Below are 20,626 nucleotides of genomic sequence, written 5' to 3'. Positions count from 1 at the left end.
AGGTCAAGGAACTTAAATATATATTTTTTAGACTGTTGGAGAAAACCAACACATGCAAACTCCACACATAAAGGACCCAGATTGCCCATCTTGGAATCGAACTGAGGTAACAGTGCTACCCACCAAGCCACCACAGAAGTGTAGATGAACTGAAAACTTGGTTGACATTTTATTAAGTAGATTTATGATAGAACATAAAGCATTAGGTTATATTTGGTTCATGATCAGTTAAAGGGGCATTGCATAGAATTCAGTGGTTAAAAGGTAAAGTACAAAAACAGTTTACTGTACAAAGTACAATTTACTTATAAAGCACAAAATTCTGACATGTTTGCTTTTAAGAAATGCAAAACCTTTTTTATTTGTGAGCACTAAAGATTGTTGTGGAGTAAAGGGCCCTTGGGGAAGGAATGTAAACAAGCCAACGCCACTCAGTTCACTCAGATATTTGATCAAATTGTGTCAATTCTTTTTGTGTTGTTATCCAGATATTAACACTTAATTTGCATACATTGTCCAGTACATATACAACCGACTACATTGATTATAACACACAAAAATTTAAAAAAAAAATTCAAACAATTAACACTATAATATGTAAGATTTGGAGTGGCACAGTGGGTTGCACTGTCACCTTACAACAAGAAGACCTGGAATTCCCTGGTCGGATGTCCTTTCTGTGTGGAGTTTGCATGTTTTCCCTAAGTCTGCTTGGGTTTTCTCCCACAAGTCCAGAGACATGCAATCAGGCCAATTAGAGCTACTAGAAATTGCCCTTTCTATGTAGTATACTACTGACTATAGCAAAGTTACAGTCAAGAAGTATTTACTATAGCAAAATGAAACCACTAAAGGGTCATCACTGACCAAATATTACTTGGTTGATTGACTATTCACATGAAAATGTGTGTGTGTAGTGCTGTTACATTTGCATTAGGTGAAGCAGTGCCGACAGATTTTAATTTGTTCTCCCAAAATCAAACAAAATAAATGACCTTTATTTTTGGCCTGTTAGAGCATACAAAATATACTTAATTATATTCATATTTCAGTCAATTATATGTAAAAATATTTAAATAGCGTTCAGAAGGCATTTAGATTAGTACAAAATATCAATACAATAAAAACATATTTAAGAAAAGAACTACTTATACATATTTGTCTACTGTTCTTAACATAAATGTTTTTTCTTCATAAGATAAATATATTGGGGTCTGCAGAAACCAACTTTTCCTTGGCTTTAAAAAGTAACAGACAGGATTATGTACAGACAGGAATGTGTGATAGATATTTAAATGTTTACAGTTGCTATACATTTGATATTTTTGTTTTAATGTTATCACAGTTAAAGACTACATCAAGGCACTCATGTAAAAATATAAATGAAGCCTGGCTGGCAATGGATCCAAACCCTACTATTCACTCTGCAGGTGGTAAGCCCCAAGATGTTTCCATGTCACCATTTTAAACCAAGCCTGACTGGTCATGTGATTGGCCTGGTCACCAGTCGATCAATAGCAAACGCCACATCAGGCCTGGCTTCTGTGTAAATGTGTAAAGTGTAAATGGAATGGTGAGCGAATGTTTGTAGTGCCCTGCACAGGATGTATTCTGTGTACTAGGTGCCTTTGTCCCAATCCATGTGTAAGTAGTGTAAGCATGTCACTGTGAAGGTGGTTTAGGCTACTGATGTCTCAAATCACAGAATTTTAATAATGTACAGTCTGTTGTTTACATCAAGAGTTCACTATACTGTTTAGAGTTAAAGGTTATAAAACCAAATTTTGCCAGTTTTTTTTTAGCATTGTACAGCCCTTAATAATGTTTCTTGTGTAAAAATATGAATTAGAAATGTGCTTGTGTAAACAAGCAAGTAACCTAGTGCTTTGACTAAGGATGTTTACACACAAAAACATACACACAAAAACATGGCACAGTTTAGATCCACGTGGGTGGGTTTACCCTGGTATTCACCTTAATCATCAGTCAGGAGCCACTTGACAAGTAAAAGTGAAAACTGTTCATCCTTTACCAGCAAACCATGGCTACTCACAACTCAAGCATAACCTCATCATTACCTCCACTCCCATCAGTCTTTTGTAATTCATACATCATTTCTGGATGTACTAAATAAGCATCTTCTAAATATGGTATCTATTATTCTCAGCGTAGTTTTGAGTATACATCTGGAAGATAAAATAGTCTCTGTGTATCCGTGTCCACATATTCATCTGTTTTGTTCCTCTCTGTTCTGCAGGAGTCTCTGCTCCACTCGCTGGCTGATGCGCTGCAGGTCAGTGTAGATGCTGGGTTTCTGTGCAAGATCCTCTTGAAGACAATGAGCAATTTCCAAATGAGAAAAATGTTCACTACGCACCAACTTCCGTACCACCTGTAGACAGCGGTCCTGCAGTGAATACACTAAAAAAAACATAGCAAGAAAATGGCATTTTTGCTGTTTACACTGTTGTGAAAGAAAAGCCTGGCTCACATAAGAGGAAATGGTTAGATGTGACCAAGATTAAATGAGCCATTAAATTGCCAATTTCTATAACCAGATAACTACAGATACCCAACAAACTTGTTTAGTCTCGTTAAAATATAAAAGATGTCACAGTTGCTTATGAACCTTATGTCTTTACACAGTAAACATGACAGTAATGTAGAACAGTAAGATGAACATAAACACTGAGCAAAAACAGTTCAGCATCCAGAATGCAGTTTTTAAATAGGGCTGGTAGCCAACAGCTTATTACACTTTGCCTTCATACTGGAGCATGAATCAAACTATCCACATCAATTTAGGTGATTCAAATCAACAGCCTGAAATCTAACTAGATCTGCTCTGAGTTTAAATTAAGCATCAGCTGTTAGAAATACATTTAAATTGTGTTTTTAACCTGACAGCATTAATCATACAATGAATGTCAGTTATCGGTTTAACCGGTTAATTATTAACATCCCTAGTGTAAATGAAGCCTTAATACAAACAGGGGCTTCTAATTATTTATTGTTTAACAAAATACATACAGCAGTCTGAGGTTTACCTGGTAGTGTTATGTTGACTATTGACAATTTTTCGTCTTCCAACGCATTGGGCAAGTACATCTCTTTATTGTTCACCCTCATTGGGTCATCAGACTCTGCATCACGAAACATCCATGGATGACCTTTCAGGAAAAAATAACAAAAGATAGGAATTATTTTTTATTGCTCTTACCCATTAGGTTCCATTACTAACCTTAAGAATGGCACCAAACTGCATGACTATGTTTAAGCTCCTCATGTCTGATTTAATCACTGGGACAGGTTGAGAGTTCTAATCCAGGCTCTGCGATGCAGCCACTGTTGAGCCCATGAGTAAGGCCCTTAACCCTCTCTGCTCCAGGGGCGCCATACAATGGCTGACCACAGCTTCCAAACAAGCTGGGATATGCAAATAAAGAATTTCATTAAACTGTACATGTGTATATGACGAATTAAGGCGATCCATTCTATTCTAATTGTGATAAGTGACAACTAACAAGGTGCATAGTATATATTCAGAAACAAAATAAAACTGCTAATATTTCACCTGCTAATGCATGATGACAGATTTATGTGGGGGAAATTGCTAAGACAACTGCTGTAAAAATGACATGAACAGGGCAGTGAAAAGATCAGTTTAAATTAACTGGTCTATTACCTTACCAGACAACTGACTGATTGGCAGGTGCTAAAATATACACTATATGGTAAAAAGTACATGGGCACCCATTATAATAACAATAGTTTAAATACAAACCCAAGTTTGGGCATTTTGTACAATGCAATAAAAACAAGAATTCATGATTTGTTAACTTTCCTAACCCTTTATTTAACTGATTGTATCTTCTAAATCTAACAATGTCTGTAGGGCAAGCCATAGCCTAGTGATTAGGGTACTGGACTAGTAATCAGAAGATCGCTGGTTCAAGCCCCACCACTGTCAGGTTGCTGCTGTTGGGCCCTTGAGCAAGGCCCTTAACCCTCAATTGCTCAGACTGTATACTGTAACTGTACTGTAAGTCACTTTGGATAAAGGCGTCTGCTAAATGCTGAAAATGTAAATGTGATTTAAAACCTTTCACAAATAGCAGGTGAATTAATAACAGGTAAGGGTATCATGAGTCAGTATAGAGAGGGAACCAGCAAAGGCTCAGTCTTTCACAAGCAAAGATAGGTCATGGCTTACTACTTTGTCCCAACTTCTTGCAAACTTGCAGATAATTTGGGTCTTACACCATGAACTGTGCATAAATTTGTGAAAGATTCTAGGGATCCAGAGAATCTCAAATTCTTATTAAAAATGTATGGTGCACCATGAATAGAATCAGACAACAGCAACCACAGATAAGTAAACAGCATTGGTGGCTCAGTGAGTAGCACTGCCACCTCACGGCAAGAAGATTCAATCCCCAGGTGGGGCAGTCCAGGTCCTTTCTGTGTGGAGTTTGCATGTTCTCCCTGTGTATGTGTGGGTTTCCTCCCACAGTCAAAATTGTCCATGACTGTGTTTGACATTAAACCAGTAACTACGGTTTCTGTCATGAATGTAACCAGTGTGTAAATAAACAAGTAAAAAGCATTGCTAATAAGATAGGCAATGTAACAGATGTAAACATGACTGTCCTAAACTCCTGTGTGTTGCAGGTAAATTGCACATTTCTTTATATTTACAAATGCAACTAATTAGGTCAATGAAACACTGGACGTCTTTTATTTGTATTTCTTTTTTTTTCTTTTTTTTCTTTTTTCTTTTATTTGCACATAAAGTCAGGTTCACAAGTACAGTTATCTTTGGACATACAGGTTAATAATTATCAATATACATGACACAGCAAAAAAAACAAAAGAACAAAACCAAACTACTAAATAATAGAATGGATGAATAAGATTAGCAGTTTAAGACAATTCAAGATAGGACATCAACAGTTGCCATATCTGCCAGAGTCTGTGTGTTTTCTGATGCAAGTTATATGTCAGTTGCTCCAGTGGAAGCACTGTTGTAACCTGGTTTAGCCAGAAACTAACAGATGGAACTTGAGGAACTGACCATAAAAGTAAAATACATTTCTTAGCAAGAGATACTAAAATGAAAAATAAATGTCTTGTTTTACAGTCAAGCACAGAGTCTATATCATAGTTCAACAGAAAAAGAGCAGGACAAAAGGTTAATTGGATTATTTGTATTTCTTTTGTCAGTTAAATAAAGGATCAAGAATATGAACACATTTCAGATTCCTGCATTTTACAAAATTTTACAAAACTTTTCCAGAAATTGAGATTGTATTAAATTATATTCCTTTTTGCTTTGTGGCAACTTACTTCTGTTCCAGCATGACTGTGACTGGGTTTGATGGTTTTGGTGTGGGAAGATAGTTTGTAGTCTGCACAAAGCCCTGACCTTAACCCCAGTAAACAGACTGAGTGCCTGAATAGATAGGTTATAAAACTAAATGGGTTGAAATCCTTACAGACACAGTCTAGAATCTGGTTGAACGTTTTCCCAGAAACGTAAAGCTGTTATTATTTATATATGAATGAAATATATTAATGGAATGAGGGAGCACCTTCAATTTATTTATTTATTTATTAGGATTTTAACGTGGGGCTCAGTGGGTAGTATTCTCGCCTCACAGCAAGGTCCTGGGTTCGATCCCCAGGTGGGGCGGTCCAGGTCCTTTCTGTGCGGAGTTTGCATGTTCTCCCCGTGTCTGCGTGGGTTTCCTCCAGGAGCTCCGGTTTCCTCCCACAGTCCAAGAACATGCAGTCAGGTTAATTGGAAACACTGAATTGCCCTATAGGTGAATGTGTGTGTGTGTATGTGTGTGTCTGCCCTGCAATGGACTGGCGCCCCATCCAGGGTGTTACTGTGTGCCTTGAGCCCATTGAAAAGCTGGGATAGGCTCCAGCACCCAACCCCCCCCCCAAGACCCTAATTAGATAAGTGGTTAAAAAAGTGAGTGAGTGAGGATTTTAACATCGTGTTTTATACACTTTGGTTACAGTCATGACAGAGATGGTGGTTACTCGTTACACAAGATTTATCAGTTCACAAGTTTAATGTCAGGGACAATTTCGTATCTCCAATTCACCTCACTTGCATGTCTTTGGACTGTGGGAGGAAACCGGAGCACCAGGAGGAAACCCACGCAGACACGGGGAGAACATGCAAACCCCACACAGAAATGACCCGGACCACCCCAGGAGCACCTTCAAGTTGTTAAATGACTTACTGGCCTGTGTTGGGTGAACATTACAGCTCAGATCATCACAGTACGAACTTACCCACAAAAGTGTGGATCCTCTTCCCGGTCTGCGGCTGCAGGTCACCGTAGGACTTCGGTTCTCCACGAAAGTCGATCCAGAGCAGTTTAACCATGCGGGGAGAGCGGTTACAGAAGACCACACCAACCGGGATCCGACTGTCCAGAGATCGGACCAGAGGAGGAACCAGCTGCTGCCTGTCCCCTGCCTGATCCGCCTGAGCCATTACTAACAAACTGCTGTTATACACAATACTGAACCTACCGATACACGCTAACACAGCTAGCTTTATTAGCTTACTAACTAACTAACGCTACACAACTCTGCCTAGATTGGAAAACGTCTGTAATATACTCATGTGATGATTATAAGAATGAAGGATATAAACTTAAATACATGAAATTCAACTACTGACCGCAGATAAACATTCATTAAGTGACAGACTCCTCGTCTACGTCTTTTCCGTTTGGGGTTGTAACTAGTCAGGGTTGCCAGGTCTGGCAAAAAATATCCAGCTCCAGCTGAAGTCCAAAACCCTCCTTATAAAACGGATAGTTCCGGTCCTAAAACCTGATTGGCTGAGCCGCGTTGGCAGCCGTTGTAAAATCCCCGATATACGCACACCTATGACCACCTCACATCATTCCATATTAATACGCCACTGAAAAGAAAAAGTACAAACTTGGTTGAACACTATTTTAAGTCATGTACGGAAATGTCCAGATTAATATAAACAGTAATCCTAATCATTAGTCCAAGAAATAATGTAATAGTGTTTGTGGAGGAATGTTTATTAAGAATGTTGTTCGCCCTCATGTTGCCTAGCAACACTGTTAACGCACCTGATTTCGCGGAAGAATGCTTTTGTAAGTGTTTTTATAAATTTTTATAAATTTTTATAATTTTTATAAACATTTATAAATTGAACATTGTTGTGTTTTATTATATTTTATGTTGACCACCGACTCGAGACTGTGCATTACTGCTATGATTTAATCACGGGGAAAGACGTTTCAAAACATCCTTCCTGTGATAAAATCGCAGTAACACGGTCTCTCGTGGCTTATTGCTTTATTTTAGAAGCTGGAACTAGCCCAAATCTACCAGCGTACTACACCTAAATCTTCTGTTTATCTTACTTTGTTTTTAATTTTATGTTTAAATTTATACTTTTTCGAAGCATTTTGTTTACAATAACATTATTAGCATTGTTATAAAATCATTATATCACTAATAATATTATTTCTTTTATAATAATGAACAATCACTGAATTCATCAGCTCTGTGCATTTTGTTCTCTGTAAACGAATCCCTTTCCTGGACATTTCTTCCAATACACATCCTAAATGATCAACAGTTAAAATGCACATGGCAAACAACATGAAACACCAGCTGCAACTCTGAATGAACTGCTTTTGTCAAATAATGATCTAGCATTTGAGAAATAAGCACCATCATTTTTGTTATTTCTGTGCCAGCATGGGCGATCGATAGTTGTGTGGCAGCATGGGCGATGGATGGATTGGATTGAGGGATATGTATCCCTGACACTTTCTGTATCCTCCCCTCTCTTTTGTCATCGTCGCATTATGATTTACTTCAAAAAAATATTGGAACTCATCTTATTGTTGACCTGCACAAGTTTACCACCTTTTAGCCTTCACAAATCGTCGGTCAGAAGGTGGACGTCTCTAATAACGAGATATACAACACACGCATCACTAGGGTGTCCATATGCCCAGTTTTAGGGCGGACTGACCGGTTTTTCATCTGCCTGTCTGCAGTCCAGCACAATGCCTGGACGGTCACATATTTGTCCTCTTTTGGAAGTTTACCAGATGCTTGTAATGATTATAATTAATTGTCCAGTCACTGGCCTAAGAACACGTCAAAAAAAAATTACTAGTATTATATTGGTTTAAAGCCACCACTTTATTGTCCTGCCTTGAAGTGGTAGTTAATTAAATTACTAAGTTTTTATAACTGTTCATGCTGTCAGTATGCCAAAACGAAAACAATGTACAGCTCTGAGTGATCGGTTAACCACCCTTTTATTTTAAAGAGTAGCAAGGATGAACTTCAGGCTTTTGTAAGTATGCAAGGATCTAAATGTGGTGAGTAAAACATTTATTAATATGCCAATTTTCTAGTTGGTTGCATCACAATTAAGGTTTTCAATCAAGGTTTAAATTTTGTGTGCTGCAGACACTATCCTTACTACCTACCGTCATGCCTTCCTTTCTGGGGTCCTCTTGTTTGGGTAATGGAAGTGGCCACCCTACACTATCTCCTCTCCCTCACTCAGCTGTAACCTGCTGAATATTCCCTGTTATTAGGTTGTCAGCTGTTATTTAACACTCATATCAGTACACATTCACAATGCACTTTATTTTCATTTTGTACTGTTTGTAATGGAAGGTTTTTGGCAGCCACTGTAAATTTTGAATCTTTGGACCTTCAGATTTTCACCTTTGTCTACATTTTCAAACAAGTCCAATTTGGCGGGAAAAACGTGAACCTGGAAACTTAGCCACCAACTGAACTGAAGAGTGCAGGATCCAAATCTGACCAAAATCATTGGATCTGGGTTTGGTAAATTGGTCCCGGTCAGTGAACCCCTCACGCAGGACAACACATATACAGTATAAGTCACACTCTGGGACAGCTGCACAACCATACCCAAAACTTGGGTAGGGAAATTGTTTGCTTGGTGGTGAAGGTTTAACAAAAATCAGTATAAACTACTCACAATACAAATATCCATTACAGATTTTATTACCTTAGTACTAAACAGCATAACTCCCTAAATCCATATGGTAGTAAGTGGCAATGAATATGCAATGTTGAAATACACACAAGCTGTTTTATGTGGATCTGATTCTATGTATTTTTTATCATGAGAAACTGTGACAACTGCATTATAATTGTTTCCCAATGTGTTGTAGTCAATGCACTGACCTGCCACTGACAATTTCTTTAGTGAGCATAATACACATCAACAAATAACAGTCATTGACAACATGTAAAAAGGGGGTTAAGTACATTTGGTAAATACAAAAATAATGAGAGCTGTCCCACTGTTAAGACTTAAATTATGATGTAAAATAAATCCCAGACTGTCCATTCAAATCCACAGTTTCTCTGGTACTCAGTAACACACATGAGACAACTTCCCAAGTATTATCCTGATGCTTTATAACCTCATATAAATGATCTTGCTTTGGCCTATTATGCACCCACATAAAATAATCTCTTTTTTTTTACACAGAAGGCTTATTCCATATAAACATACCCAAAAGATAATTATATAAACTATACACCAAGAGCAAATACTTTCCAAATACTTAAGGAAAAATTGCTGTAGGCATAAATAGTTGTTGAAAAAAATTACAGTTGCAGGAAAACGTTTTGAACACTGGATTTACCTGGATTTCTGCTTTACAAATTTGAATACTTAAGCTTAGGCAGACAATAATTCCCTCTAGCCTGTTAACACATAAGCATGTTTTTTGAATAACAGTTTTTCAGAAGATGTGTTCCAGTTACTTAAAATAAGATTTAATGTGTGGGTTGTTGAGATACTTGGTCCTCAAACTGGAGTCTGAGTCTCCTAGTTCCAAAGATCTGTTCATGTAAACCAAGCACTAGCCAAATTACACTTAGCAGGCTTTAGAAGGATTGTATAGAAGAAATAAACCGGGAAAAGCTAAATCTGCATTCAGGATAAGAGTATTCATTATACACAATAAGACAAGTGGTGTAAAAATTAAACAATTTAAGTATTGTTGCTACTCTGCAAAGGGGTGGGCATTTAGCAAACACTGTAACACTGGAAGAGAAATGCTAAAGAAAATAGGATAGAACCCCTGGGACTTGCAGAAATCTCTGGAAATTAAAACCTCATTGTGTCCACCATAAACAATACAAACAAAAGATGTTTTATGGAAGTACACTACTGAGCTACAGTCTTACTAATCTGCTAATTCAGAATTCCAAGCTATTCCAAATGGTTCACACATTTCATCTTGCAACTGTAAGTAGTTCTTAAGTCAGCAAGACAGAGTGCAGTTACAAGAACACAAACCAGTAGAATGTATTCAGATTGCAAAAGCATTAAAGTGACATTATTCACTGTGCTATACAGTGACAATTAAGTTTCACTCTGCATGAGAACACAGTTTACACAGCAGTTTTTCCCTCTTCATCTCTCACCTTTCAATTCTTCAATCTGCACCCCATCTTCTCTAACTGTCTCCTTTTTACCTCAACCTCAACCTCACAGATCCCTGACTCCTGCCGTGTCTTTCTCCTCAGTATGGAGTGGGATGATTTGGGCTATGTTGCAGGAGGATTTCATGTGAGCCATGCAAAGGTCACAGGCAGAGCTGACGTGACCCCTCGACACCCTCCTCGCTCTGAGGGATTGTTGGTAGGAGAGCAGAGCGAGTCAGACCCCAGAAGCGCTGAGGACTCAAATCCTTTTTTACCGCTGAGAACTTCCAGCCTATATGAGAACCACAGGTCCGGCACTGAGCTATAGTCCATGCGTACCTAAACACACACATTAATGCTTTCATGTTAATGTACACAGCAGATCTGAACATGCACGCCTTGTTTTAATGCAGAAAATTTCATTTCATTTTTATCAATCGCTTAATCCTTGTCAGGGTCACGGTGAGCCCAGTTCCACTGGGAAACACTGGACACAAGGCAAGAAAACTGGACAGAATGGCAATCCATTTCAGGGCTTTGGCAGTCCCCTTTTCAGACTTAACCAATTATGTCTGGGTAGACACCCAGCTTCATTCCCACTTATCAGTGATTTCTGGGTGCCAATGACCCTGATGCCGGTTCCCTGGTTGTCCCTTCTTGGGCCATGTTTGGTAGTTACTAACCAATGCATGCTAGGAACACACCACAAGACCTGATGTTTTGGGGATGCTTTTACTCAGTCAACTAGCCACCACGATCTGGCCCTTGTCAGTCACTGTCAGTCATTTTTATCCTTTTAACACATCAACTTCAAGAACTGACTGTTGCTGCCTAATATATACCATTATTCGTTGATTAATTGTAGTTATTTACCTGTCAGTGGTTTTAATGTTGTTGCAGATCAGTGTATACAGTTCATGAAGACAAAACAATTAATTTACATATGTAAATCATATTACTGATATACACAAAAGGACATGTCATATAGAATGTCATATATAAACTTCAGCAATTATAACCGCATCGGACAACAAAATGTAATTAGATACAGTCCATACTGTAAAGGTCTTGACAACATTACTAATTAGAATATGTTGACACATTGTTTTGATTATATTAAAGAGGCTGATAATAAACTGTGTGTTGGCTAGTGCAGAAAATCTAGGGAAGAAAGGATTCTCTAACCCCCCAAATTACTGTGGTCATCTTAGATAATCATGAGTAGCTAGAATATTTTTAGTAGCTAGTAATTATTTTGACTTATATTCTGGGCTAATGTGGCTATTAAAACATCTATTAACTGTTTATAGCTAAAATATGCACATTGAAGTAAATACTAAATAATGCACAGACACACTCACCCTGGGAACCAACTGTGTAATGTAGAGGGTCTACCAATTAAGTTAAGGTTGTTAGCCTTGTAGACAGTCAGGGTTTCATGAACATAACCATGAGGATTCACATAAACTGCCATCGGTCCATACAGAGAAAGACTGCAGAAACAGAACACAGAAAAATGTCTACCAACATTCTATTTTACTTCTATTTACCACAAACAATGGTAAACAACTGAATTTATTGACTATTATTAATTTATCATAAGAAGCTACAATTAATACAAGATGAATCTGTGTGACCTGCTATCTAGATGGCAAAGAAATAGCTTCTTATGAGGCTTTATGCAGGCCTTACCTGAATATTTCATTCTTGGTTGTGATCTCTGTGTCCTGGCAGTGTTTGCAGCATAAAGATGTACACTGTAGCCATAGATCAAAACAGAATCATGTCAAATTGCTGTTTAAGAAAAGGGTTTCTAATAAAGCTTGTTTTAAAACCAAAATCTTTAGTTCTAGGTCACTCGGCTGGTGCAGTGGTAAAACGCGCTAGCACATTTGAGCTGACATCTCAAAGTCACAAGTTCGAATCTCAGCTCTGCTACCGGCAGGCCGGGCGCCTATACAGACAATAACTGGCTTGTAGGAAGAGTCAGACTGCCAGAGGGGATTCCCTATAACTGCTGCAGTTACGACCTCTGCTGGCTGATCAATGGTGCCTGCACAAAGTCAGGGTATAATGGAAAGTGCGTGACTCTGTGCTCCATATGAGCTTGCCTAGTCCAGGTAAAACAAGAAGTGGTCGGCTGCAGCACACGTGTCAGAGGGGGTGGCCCTCCTTAATTAGAATGGAGGTCATCAGCAGTAGAGGAAATGTAACGTGATCAGGTGATTGGATACAACTTGATTAGAAGGAAAATGCTTCCTAAACACCTAAGACTCATGTCATGCTCTCAGACACCCACCCTGTCCATGATGTCCAACTCACAGCGCAATCTCTGAATAGCACTACCAATCCTCAGCAGTTGAAGTCTAAGAGCATCATCTATTGGCAGACAGGCAGCCACCCTGTATGAGAAATCTAAAATAGAAACATGTACACATTAGGTACCACTGGTTGTCAGCACATCACTTTGCTCCTCTTTTTCATTAAGGTTTAATGTTCTTACAGTTACTTAGTGGTGTGTTTTCCGAGAACTTTCATGGAAAAATAATGTTTTAATCAACGTGCTGTCGATCAAAATGCTGTTCTATCATCAACAGGGGCTTTACTGCTGCTCACCAAGCTTCATAAGTCATGCCTAGTTATGATCGGTGGATTTCAGCCCTGGCATGACATGGCTCATTACCTTTTCCATGTCAAACCCCGTCATAATGCAGACTTTAAAGTGTGGGAATTTTGCACATACACATAAATGGTGTGATTACACCAAGCCCAGTAAACTATGCTCATAAACCGTTTAAAATTCAAAAACCTGGCAACCCTATACCAACAGAGCACACAGTCTATTTTCAGATGCTGCAATGTTCGGTGTGGACAGACCTACCACAAGTTCATTTAATACTTGATGAACATGTGTTGATCTTTATAACAGCTTCAATCTTTATACAAGTAAGTATTTACAAGCAAATTAAATACTTCGCTGTAATAATGAATAATCTCGGCAACACATTTTGAAGAGTCAGAGAAATTATCCCAATTAAAAGATTAAAAAATATATGCAAATGAGTGACCTATGATGGCTCTCACATTATGTGTTACTGCTGGAGTAAATGCAGGGTAAGTGTGTATTCTGTGGTTAGTATAAGCAGGTCTACCTATAGCATTTGTAGGTAGCGAATCGTCTTTAAGGTTTTCATCCCACTCATGGAGCTGCTTCTTGACTCTGCTCATCAGAGTCTCCTTTAATTCACACACACACATACAATCATTACAGACCAAATCTTTAATGAACAGGTGTAGTGATTAGTGTCATTCTTCATATTTTACAAGCTGCAGTATGTAACATTGAAATATTGAGGGATCTGGAGACCTTCCTGGCAAAAATATGCTATCAGTATGATAGATGCATAGGACGATACACAATTAGGAAATATTTAAGGTTGTTGCATTAATAAGCCCTTTCATTAGATTGGAGGCTGTTATAATCAGATGAATGGGGAATTGTGTGTGTTTATGGAATAGATCTGAAATGAGATGTGCTTTGAGCTCATGGTCAGGTGTCCACACACTCATCCACATACTTTTGGCCATATGGTAAATACACATATGTAAACCTTTTAGCTCCAAATCCCCACACATGTATACTCTGTATTTGTATAGATATGACAGGATGTATAATCTTTCTTAACACTCACAGAGTCATACAGGGAGTACACCCAAGGAGGCCATGAGGTCATACTAGCAGAACACAACTTCCTCTGGAATAGAAAGACAGCAAAGTGAATAAAAAGCTAAAATAACACAATTTAATGCTTTGTGTAATAAATATTGATCGGCATGATAATTACCCGTCTGTACGACTGGCAGCGTTGCACTTGACTTTGCATTTGTGTTGGTTTGGCGTGTGGAATATGTGTTCGTAAGCAGGACAAATGCTGCAGTGCACTTAGAGGGTCGAGCAGGATCCTTTCAGGCAAAATCTGTACCTTTGCCTGGCGAATCCTAAAAACACACAGTATATACTGATCAATAGGCAATCTACAAATAATATGTTATTTGCCTTTAATTATCTGAACCTCACTGTATTGTGGTTTTGAGGTCTTACCCGTCTGCCTGAGTGCGAATCTCATGCACTTTAAAGCGTTGGCGTCCGATAGCTTTGATTTTTACTGTCTCAATACCGTACTCCTGCTCCTCACGGAAAGCATAGATCTCTGCTGTCGTCCCAAACTCTGCTGTTAATTCACCTCCGCTAGCATCAGGACTGTATGGTCAAAACAATAAAACATCTGGATCAAAGATATTTGTTATGTGCTACCTCTAACAGTAGTAGCTCAGTGGTTAAGATACTGGACTAGTAATCAGAAGGTCACTGGTTCAAGCCCTGTCACCACCAAGTTGCCACTGTTGGGCCCCTTAATCCTTAATTGCTTGAATTGCATTTAGTTACATTTGTAGGTTGCTTTGGATTAAAGCATCTGCTAAATGCCAAAGAATGTAAATAAGACATCACCTCTCATGAAACATCTCAAAGCAACAAAACTGCCTTATTCAGTACAGGTAAGATTACAGATGCCCTTAATTAACTAGTGTCTTCTGACTGACAGTCGACAAAGAAGTGTCACACCCTCACCCAGACATCAGTGCCAATAATGCTTTTTGGACTCCTGGATACAGGTGGCTGTTGTATATTTAACACTTGGAGCACAAAACATATATTATCTTGGTTAAAAAAGTCTGCTTCTTCTATTGACCTTCTATTGATATTTTATTGACCATAGCATGACATTATAACACCAGGGTAATTTGCTTTTTCTTAATACATCTAACACAAAAATACCAGGGGTACTAAAAAATGTACTCTGCAGCACAGTACTGTCATTCTTAGACCAATCAATTTTATATTATTAAATAATGTACACAGTCGTTTGGATCATTTCATTGAACAACTGATCACTAGTGGTTCACAACATGCAAGTTGTGGGTAACCAAAACAATAACATTTGGCTATAGTGTTTCTGTGCGTTAACTGAGTATGTAGTCAGAGGATTGTGTATTGTAATGATTCATCATTAACAAGCATGTTGGAGTGGTTACCTGTGTGCAAGCACAGCAAATGTGCGGTCCTGGCTGACCAAGTTGCGGAACATGCTGACCTCCTGCGGTCTGAAGAGCTGTAGTGGCAGCGTCTGACCCGGGATTAGTATCAGAGCAGCGTGAGGGAGAACGGGCAAGGTCTGCAGACTGTCCTCGTCATGAAGAGTACGGCCATGAAACTCTTCCATGTCTGAGCCCAGATACTAAACCAAAGACAAAACAAGAATGCCATCAGCTCTGAACCACAACACCTAAAACTTATTTTTCTGTATATTAAACTAAAACTGGTTTAACATTGAAACCATGGCACTCAGGTGGTGTAGCAGTGTGTTAACTCACTAACTAACTCACTACTGATGAAATCCAGGTTCGAATTTCTGCAGGTGCTATTGGGTGGCCGGGCACCTACACAGACATGATTGGCCATGTCTAAGAAAGGGAGACGGCTGAAGCCTCGTGATAGATTCGCACCCTGTCCAGGGGCCTTGAGCCCAGTGTTTCCAGGGAAACTGGACCCACTGAAATTCTTACCAGGATAAAGCAATGGTAAGAGACCAGAAACGTATGGCAGGAAGCTTGCACTTTTATTTTTCCTAATAGTAGCTAAAATTACTGGTTTAGCTAAAGTAAACATGTAATCAAACACCTTTAGCAACCAGTTATTGCAGAGGTGGGCAGAAATGTTATGTGCTTCTAGTTCGGAGAGTGACTTTCACTGAGCTGTTGGATGATGCTGGAGCAGCAGTAGAATTAAGCAGCCTTAAAATCTCTAAACACAGATTTATGTGATAAGGGTAACAGATGTTGCAGATAGCTCTAATCAGAAATTTCCCAATCCCAATTTCTTAAATATCTGACCTGATTTCAAAGTTAAAGCTCTGAGCAGATCCCTACTTCCTAGAAGTAACCATGTATACCAGCGGTCCCTAACCTTTTTTGCAGCACGGACCGGTTTCATATAAGATATAATTTCACGGACCGGCGAGGGCAAGGAGAATTTAAAATAGAATAACTATAGAATGGAAAATCAGTGTAAATCCTGAGCTTTTTTTTGCTGCAACGAGACACTGCTCCCACCTAGTGGTAATTGGAGACAATTACTAAAGAGCTTTGGAAATTTAATTGCTCTTGTAGCGATCTCTAATTATTTATTCTTTCTGTGCGGCCTGGTAATTAATGTCCCACGGACCGGTACCCATCTGTGGCCCGGTGGTTGGGGACCACTGATGTATACTCTGCAAGCAACAACTAACTTAAAATATGTCAGGGTTTTGTACTTCAGTCAACATGATGCATAATTAACCACATAAAAATGCAATAATAATCCGTTTCAATACTATTTTAGCCTTTTAGGCCAACATCAGTCCAGATACAACAGTCAGTATCAGACATCTTTAGCTATAATCTAATTAATCTGTGTTTGTTATGACTGGTAGTTACACGTACAGCATGTGAGGTGGGCAGACTGGGGTCAAAGTTAATGATGCTCGGCTTCTTTGCATTTTCACTGTCTCGATCCTCTGTTTCCATTTCATCCTCCTCCTCCTCCTCATTTCCTACACAACAACACAGACACCATTATTGTTTTTATTTTCACTTTCAACTCAAACCTGAGGCTGTCATGTCAAGCCTGGATTAATGTCTTTCAGCTGAGTGGCCTCAACAACATTCAACATAAAACCAGTAGTTTAAACGGTGAAGCATTTATTAGGGCATTTAAGAAAGACGATGCGAGCACTTATATAGTACACTCACCTCGCAAATGCAGTAGCTGATTCCCCATGTCGTCGTTAATATTGTTGTTAGCTTCTCCTCTATCAGCAGCCATGTCAGTGTGTTTACACCATGGTTTACACTGGCGAGCAGTATAAGCGGAAACACTGAGGAGAAAATCACAGCGCCCTCTGCAGACTGGATGAAAAAAAATCATCGTGACGCGATTAAAAAAGGTAAATAAAAAATATTTAATGAATATATCTTTTTAAATCTCACATTTATTCTACCAGCCGCCAAATATGTGAGCACACATTCACACATTCACACGTAATGCTGTATTGCTTGTACGGTGTATCGTCGTAAGCTTTTCACCAACGTTTTAATTATCTGTACTACAAACGACACTTGCCCACATGCTACTGCAGCATTTCTGAGAGTTCGTATTTTAAACCTTAAACATGTTTACATTAATGTTTCTGTAAGCTAATGTCAATAATAATTTAATAATTTCCATTAATGTAAAATAATTTTTTAATGTGCTGAAAGAAAGAAAACAACAACACCACACAGCCAAGGCTGTTTACTTGATATCACCCATAACTGTTCATTATAAGGACTTAAGATTTAGTTTAATGCTAGGAGCTGTTTAGTATTCCCTTTTTTACCTTCATTTATTTAGGATATTGTGCACAATAATTCAAAAAAGTCTTACTATTTATTTATTAATATTTATAATTATGTTTTAATTAACCTGTTTATTAATTAACCAAACACTGTAATATCTGTTTTGCAGTTTTTTGCTACCTGTGTTATTTTAAGAATTAATTACACACAATTCAGTGCACTAACAAAGTTTGTTTTTGTTTGTTTGTTTGTTTATTAGGATTTTAACGTCATGTTTCACACTTTTGGTTACATTCATGACAGGAACGGTAGTTACTCATTACACAAGGTTCATCACTTCACAAAGTTATTTCGAACACAGTCGTGGACAATTTTGTATCTCCAGTTCACCTCACTTGCATGTCTTTGGACTGTGGGAGGAAACCGGAGCACCCGGAGTAAACCCACGGGGAGAACATGCAAACTCCACACAGAAAGGACCCGGGCCGCCCCCTCCTGGGGATCGAACCTAGGACCTTCTTGCTGTGAGGCGACAGTGCTACCCCCTTCTGAGAGTGAGTTTGTATTTTAAGTCTTTAAAACATGTTTACATGTTTCTGCAAGCTAATGTAAATACTTAATTTAATAATTTCCACACGTTTTAAATGTGCTGAAAGAAAGAAAACAACACCACCTCAAAGCCAAGGCTGTTTACTTTATATCACCCATAACTGTTCACTTATTAGGACTTAAAATTTAGTTTAATGCTAGGAGCAGTTCAGTATTCTTTTCTGCCTTCATTTATTTAGGATATTGTACACAATAATTGCAAATAATGTCTTACTATTTGTTAATATTGATGAATATTTTTTAATTAATCCGTTTAATCATTCCCCGAACATGGTATGTGCTATCTGTTTTGCAGTACCTGTGTTATTTTAAGAATTAATTACACACAATTCAGTGTACTAACAGGGTGCCACAGTGGCTAAGTGGGTAGCACTGTCGCCTCACAGCAAGAAGGTCCTGGGTTCGATCCCCATGTGGGGCAGTCCGGGTCCTTTCTGTGTGGAGTTTGCATGTTCTCCCTGTGTCTGCGTGGGTTTCCTCCGGGTGCTCCGGTTTCCTCCCACAGTCCAAAGACATGCAAGTGAGGTGAATTGGATACACTAAATTGTCCAGGACTGTGTTCGATATAACCTCGTGAACTGATGAACCCTGTGTAATGTGTAACTACCGTTCCTGTCATGAATGTAACCAAAGTGTAAAACATGACGTTAAAATCCTAATAAACAAACAAACAATGTACTAACAAAGTAAGTTACTATTATTTTGTAATTAATCGAGTTCAACACCAGTGTTCTGTTGACCTGGGTTAGAACTAAACCTCTTTTTAATGGCTGAAAAGTTTGCATGTTTTTGCATGAGGTAAGAATATGTCTTAGACTATTAGAACTCCATCAAATTACAATGAGAAACGTCATTTTCAAATGGAGAAACTTTAAGGACTTAGCAAGAACTTCTCAAGAAGGTCAAAAAAAGATTACAGATAAGCTAAGGTCAGTGTTCATGACTCCACAATACAAAACTGGGATTAATAAGAGTGCAGTAAGGGAAAAAAACACTGCTAACCAAGAGAAGCATTTAGAAAAACAAACACCATGATTCCCAAACCGTTGGCATAATTTTATTGGACTGATTTATTAAAATTGAACACTTTTGTAGATCCTGGTTGACATTATGTCGGGTGGGAAATAACATTTCATATTACGCAAATTATACCAGTCAAACATGCGGATGATCAATTGACGGTTTGATGAGCTCTACTGTGATGGGACCCAGACAAATTGTTGATACTAAGGGAATGATGAATTCCACTCTGAAAATATAATATACATTTTCCATGAGCTGCTAATACTGTGCTTAACGTTAACTTTGCAGTGCTAGGTTGTATTTATTTAAATGCAGCCATGATGTTAAATCACAACACATGATATCCTGTTTATACTACTGATTAATGTGTACTTGGACTGTGTGTGTTTGTGATGGTCATGTTAACAGAACTGCAAACCAGTGATGGCACTGGCTGACCATATGTGGGTCTTGCTGCTGTTCTGCATGTGTGTTTCAGAGTGCATGAGTGATTATTATTCAGTATTAGGAGTTCCTCGTTCTGCCTCAGCAAAAGAGATAAAGAAAGCCTTTCATGAGCTGGCCCTTAAACTTCATCCAGACAAAAATCCTGGTCCAAATGCACAAGATATCTTCACACAGCTTGCACAGGGTATGTATGATTCTCATTTATATTACATTATTCACCATTTAATTGTAAGTACTGTAATAGACTGTATTTTATTTCTAGCCTATGAGGTGTTGTCAGATCAAGAAAAGCGGAGGGTCTATGACCAGAGCAGCACTATGAAGAAAAACCAAGATATGGGGTTTGATCCCCATGCTGACCTAAGTGGTAACAGTATATTTCAGTCCTTCAGCCTGGACGAACTGTTTGAGATGCTGCGGATGGAGGAAGATTTCAACATGGGTGATGAACATGTGGGTCAAGGATGGAGTTTTACTATGTGGTCTGACGGGCAGGAAGATGATGATAATCATTTTAGCAATATGTTTAGCATGATGTGAGATTAAAGACTAGGGGTTTGGCAAATGTTTAAATATACAGTATGGACCCACTATTGTTGATAATGATATCTAA

At 38.5% G+C, this 20,626-nt stretch overlaps 3 protein-coding genes across 4 annotated transcripts; 1 reads left to right on the top strand and 2 right to left on the bottom strand.

Annotated features, from left to right (window-relative positions):
* Window positions 1-38: 38 nt before the first annotated feature.
* On the bottom strand, window positions 39-6,829 carry vhl (von Hippel-Lindau tumor suppressor). Its single transcript, XM_062997928.1, has 3 exons — window positions 6,310-6,829; window positions 3,048-3,170; window positions 39-2,421 (listed from the first exon to the last, which is right to left on the bottom strand). Exons 1-3 carry the CDS (start codon window positions 6,512-6,514, stop codon window positions 2,228-2,230), a joined length of 522 nt encoding a protein of 173 aa, XP_062853998.1. The 5' UTR covers window positions 6,515-6,829; the 3' UTR covers window positions 39-2,227.
* Window positions 6,830-8,505: 1,676 nt separating this feature from the next.
* crbn (cereblon) lies at window positions 8,506-17,431 on the bottom strand. 2 transcript variants are annotated; one of them, XR_010013181.1, is made up of 12 exons: window positions 17,350-17,431; window positions 17,041-17,150; window positions 15,595-15,797; window positions 14,603-14,761; window positions 14,346-14,499; window positions 14,193-14,255; window positions 13,653-13,737; window positions 12,800-12,915; window positions 12,193-12,257; window positions 11,862-11,993; window positions 10,501-10,839; window positions 8,506-8,603 (listed from the first exon to the last, which is right to left on the bottom strand). XR_010013181.1 is itself a non-coding variant. In XM_062997926.1 (11 exons), the coding sequence occupies exons 1-11, from the start codon at window positions 17,420-17,422 to the stop codon at window positions 10,662-10,664; spliced, it is 1,338 nt and encodes a 445-aa protein (XP_062853996.1). In that variant the 5' UTR covers window positions 17,423-17,431; the 3' UTR covers window positions 9,042-10,661. The 2 variants fall into 2 exon arrangements, 1 of the variants encoding a protein (XP_062853996.1); XM_062997926.1 differs by lacking the exon at window positions 8,506-8,603 and having other exon boundaries at window positions 9,042-10,839.
* Window positions 17,432-17,461: 30 nt separating this feature from the next.
* zgc:152986 (uncharacterized protein LOC101884054 homolog) lies at window positions 17,462-20,626 on the top strand. The gene is made up of 3 exons (XM_062997925.1): window positions 17,462-17,543; window positions 20,045-20,197; window positions 20,276-20,626. Exons 1-3 carry the CDS (start codon window positions 17,510-17,512, stop codon window positions 20,551-20,553), a joined length of 465 nt encoding a protein of 154 aa, XP_062853995.1. The 5' UTR covers window positions 17,462-17,509; the 3' UTR covers window positions 20,554-20,626.

This window comes from Trichomycterus rosablanca, chromosome 6 (assembly GCF_030014385.1).
Source record: "Trichomycterus rosablanca isolate fTriRos1 chromosome 6, fTriRos1.hap1, whole genome shotgun sequence".
NCBI lineage: Eukaryota > Metazoa > Chordata > Actinopteri > Siluriformes > Trichomycteridae > Trichomycterus > Trichomycterus rosablanca.
Note: the sequence above shows the minus strand (reverse complement) of the source record. Positions and strands in the feature narration are given on the sequence as shown.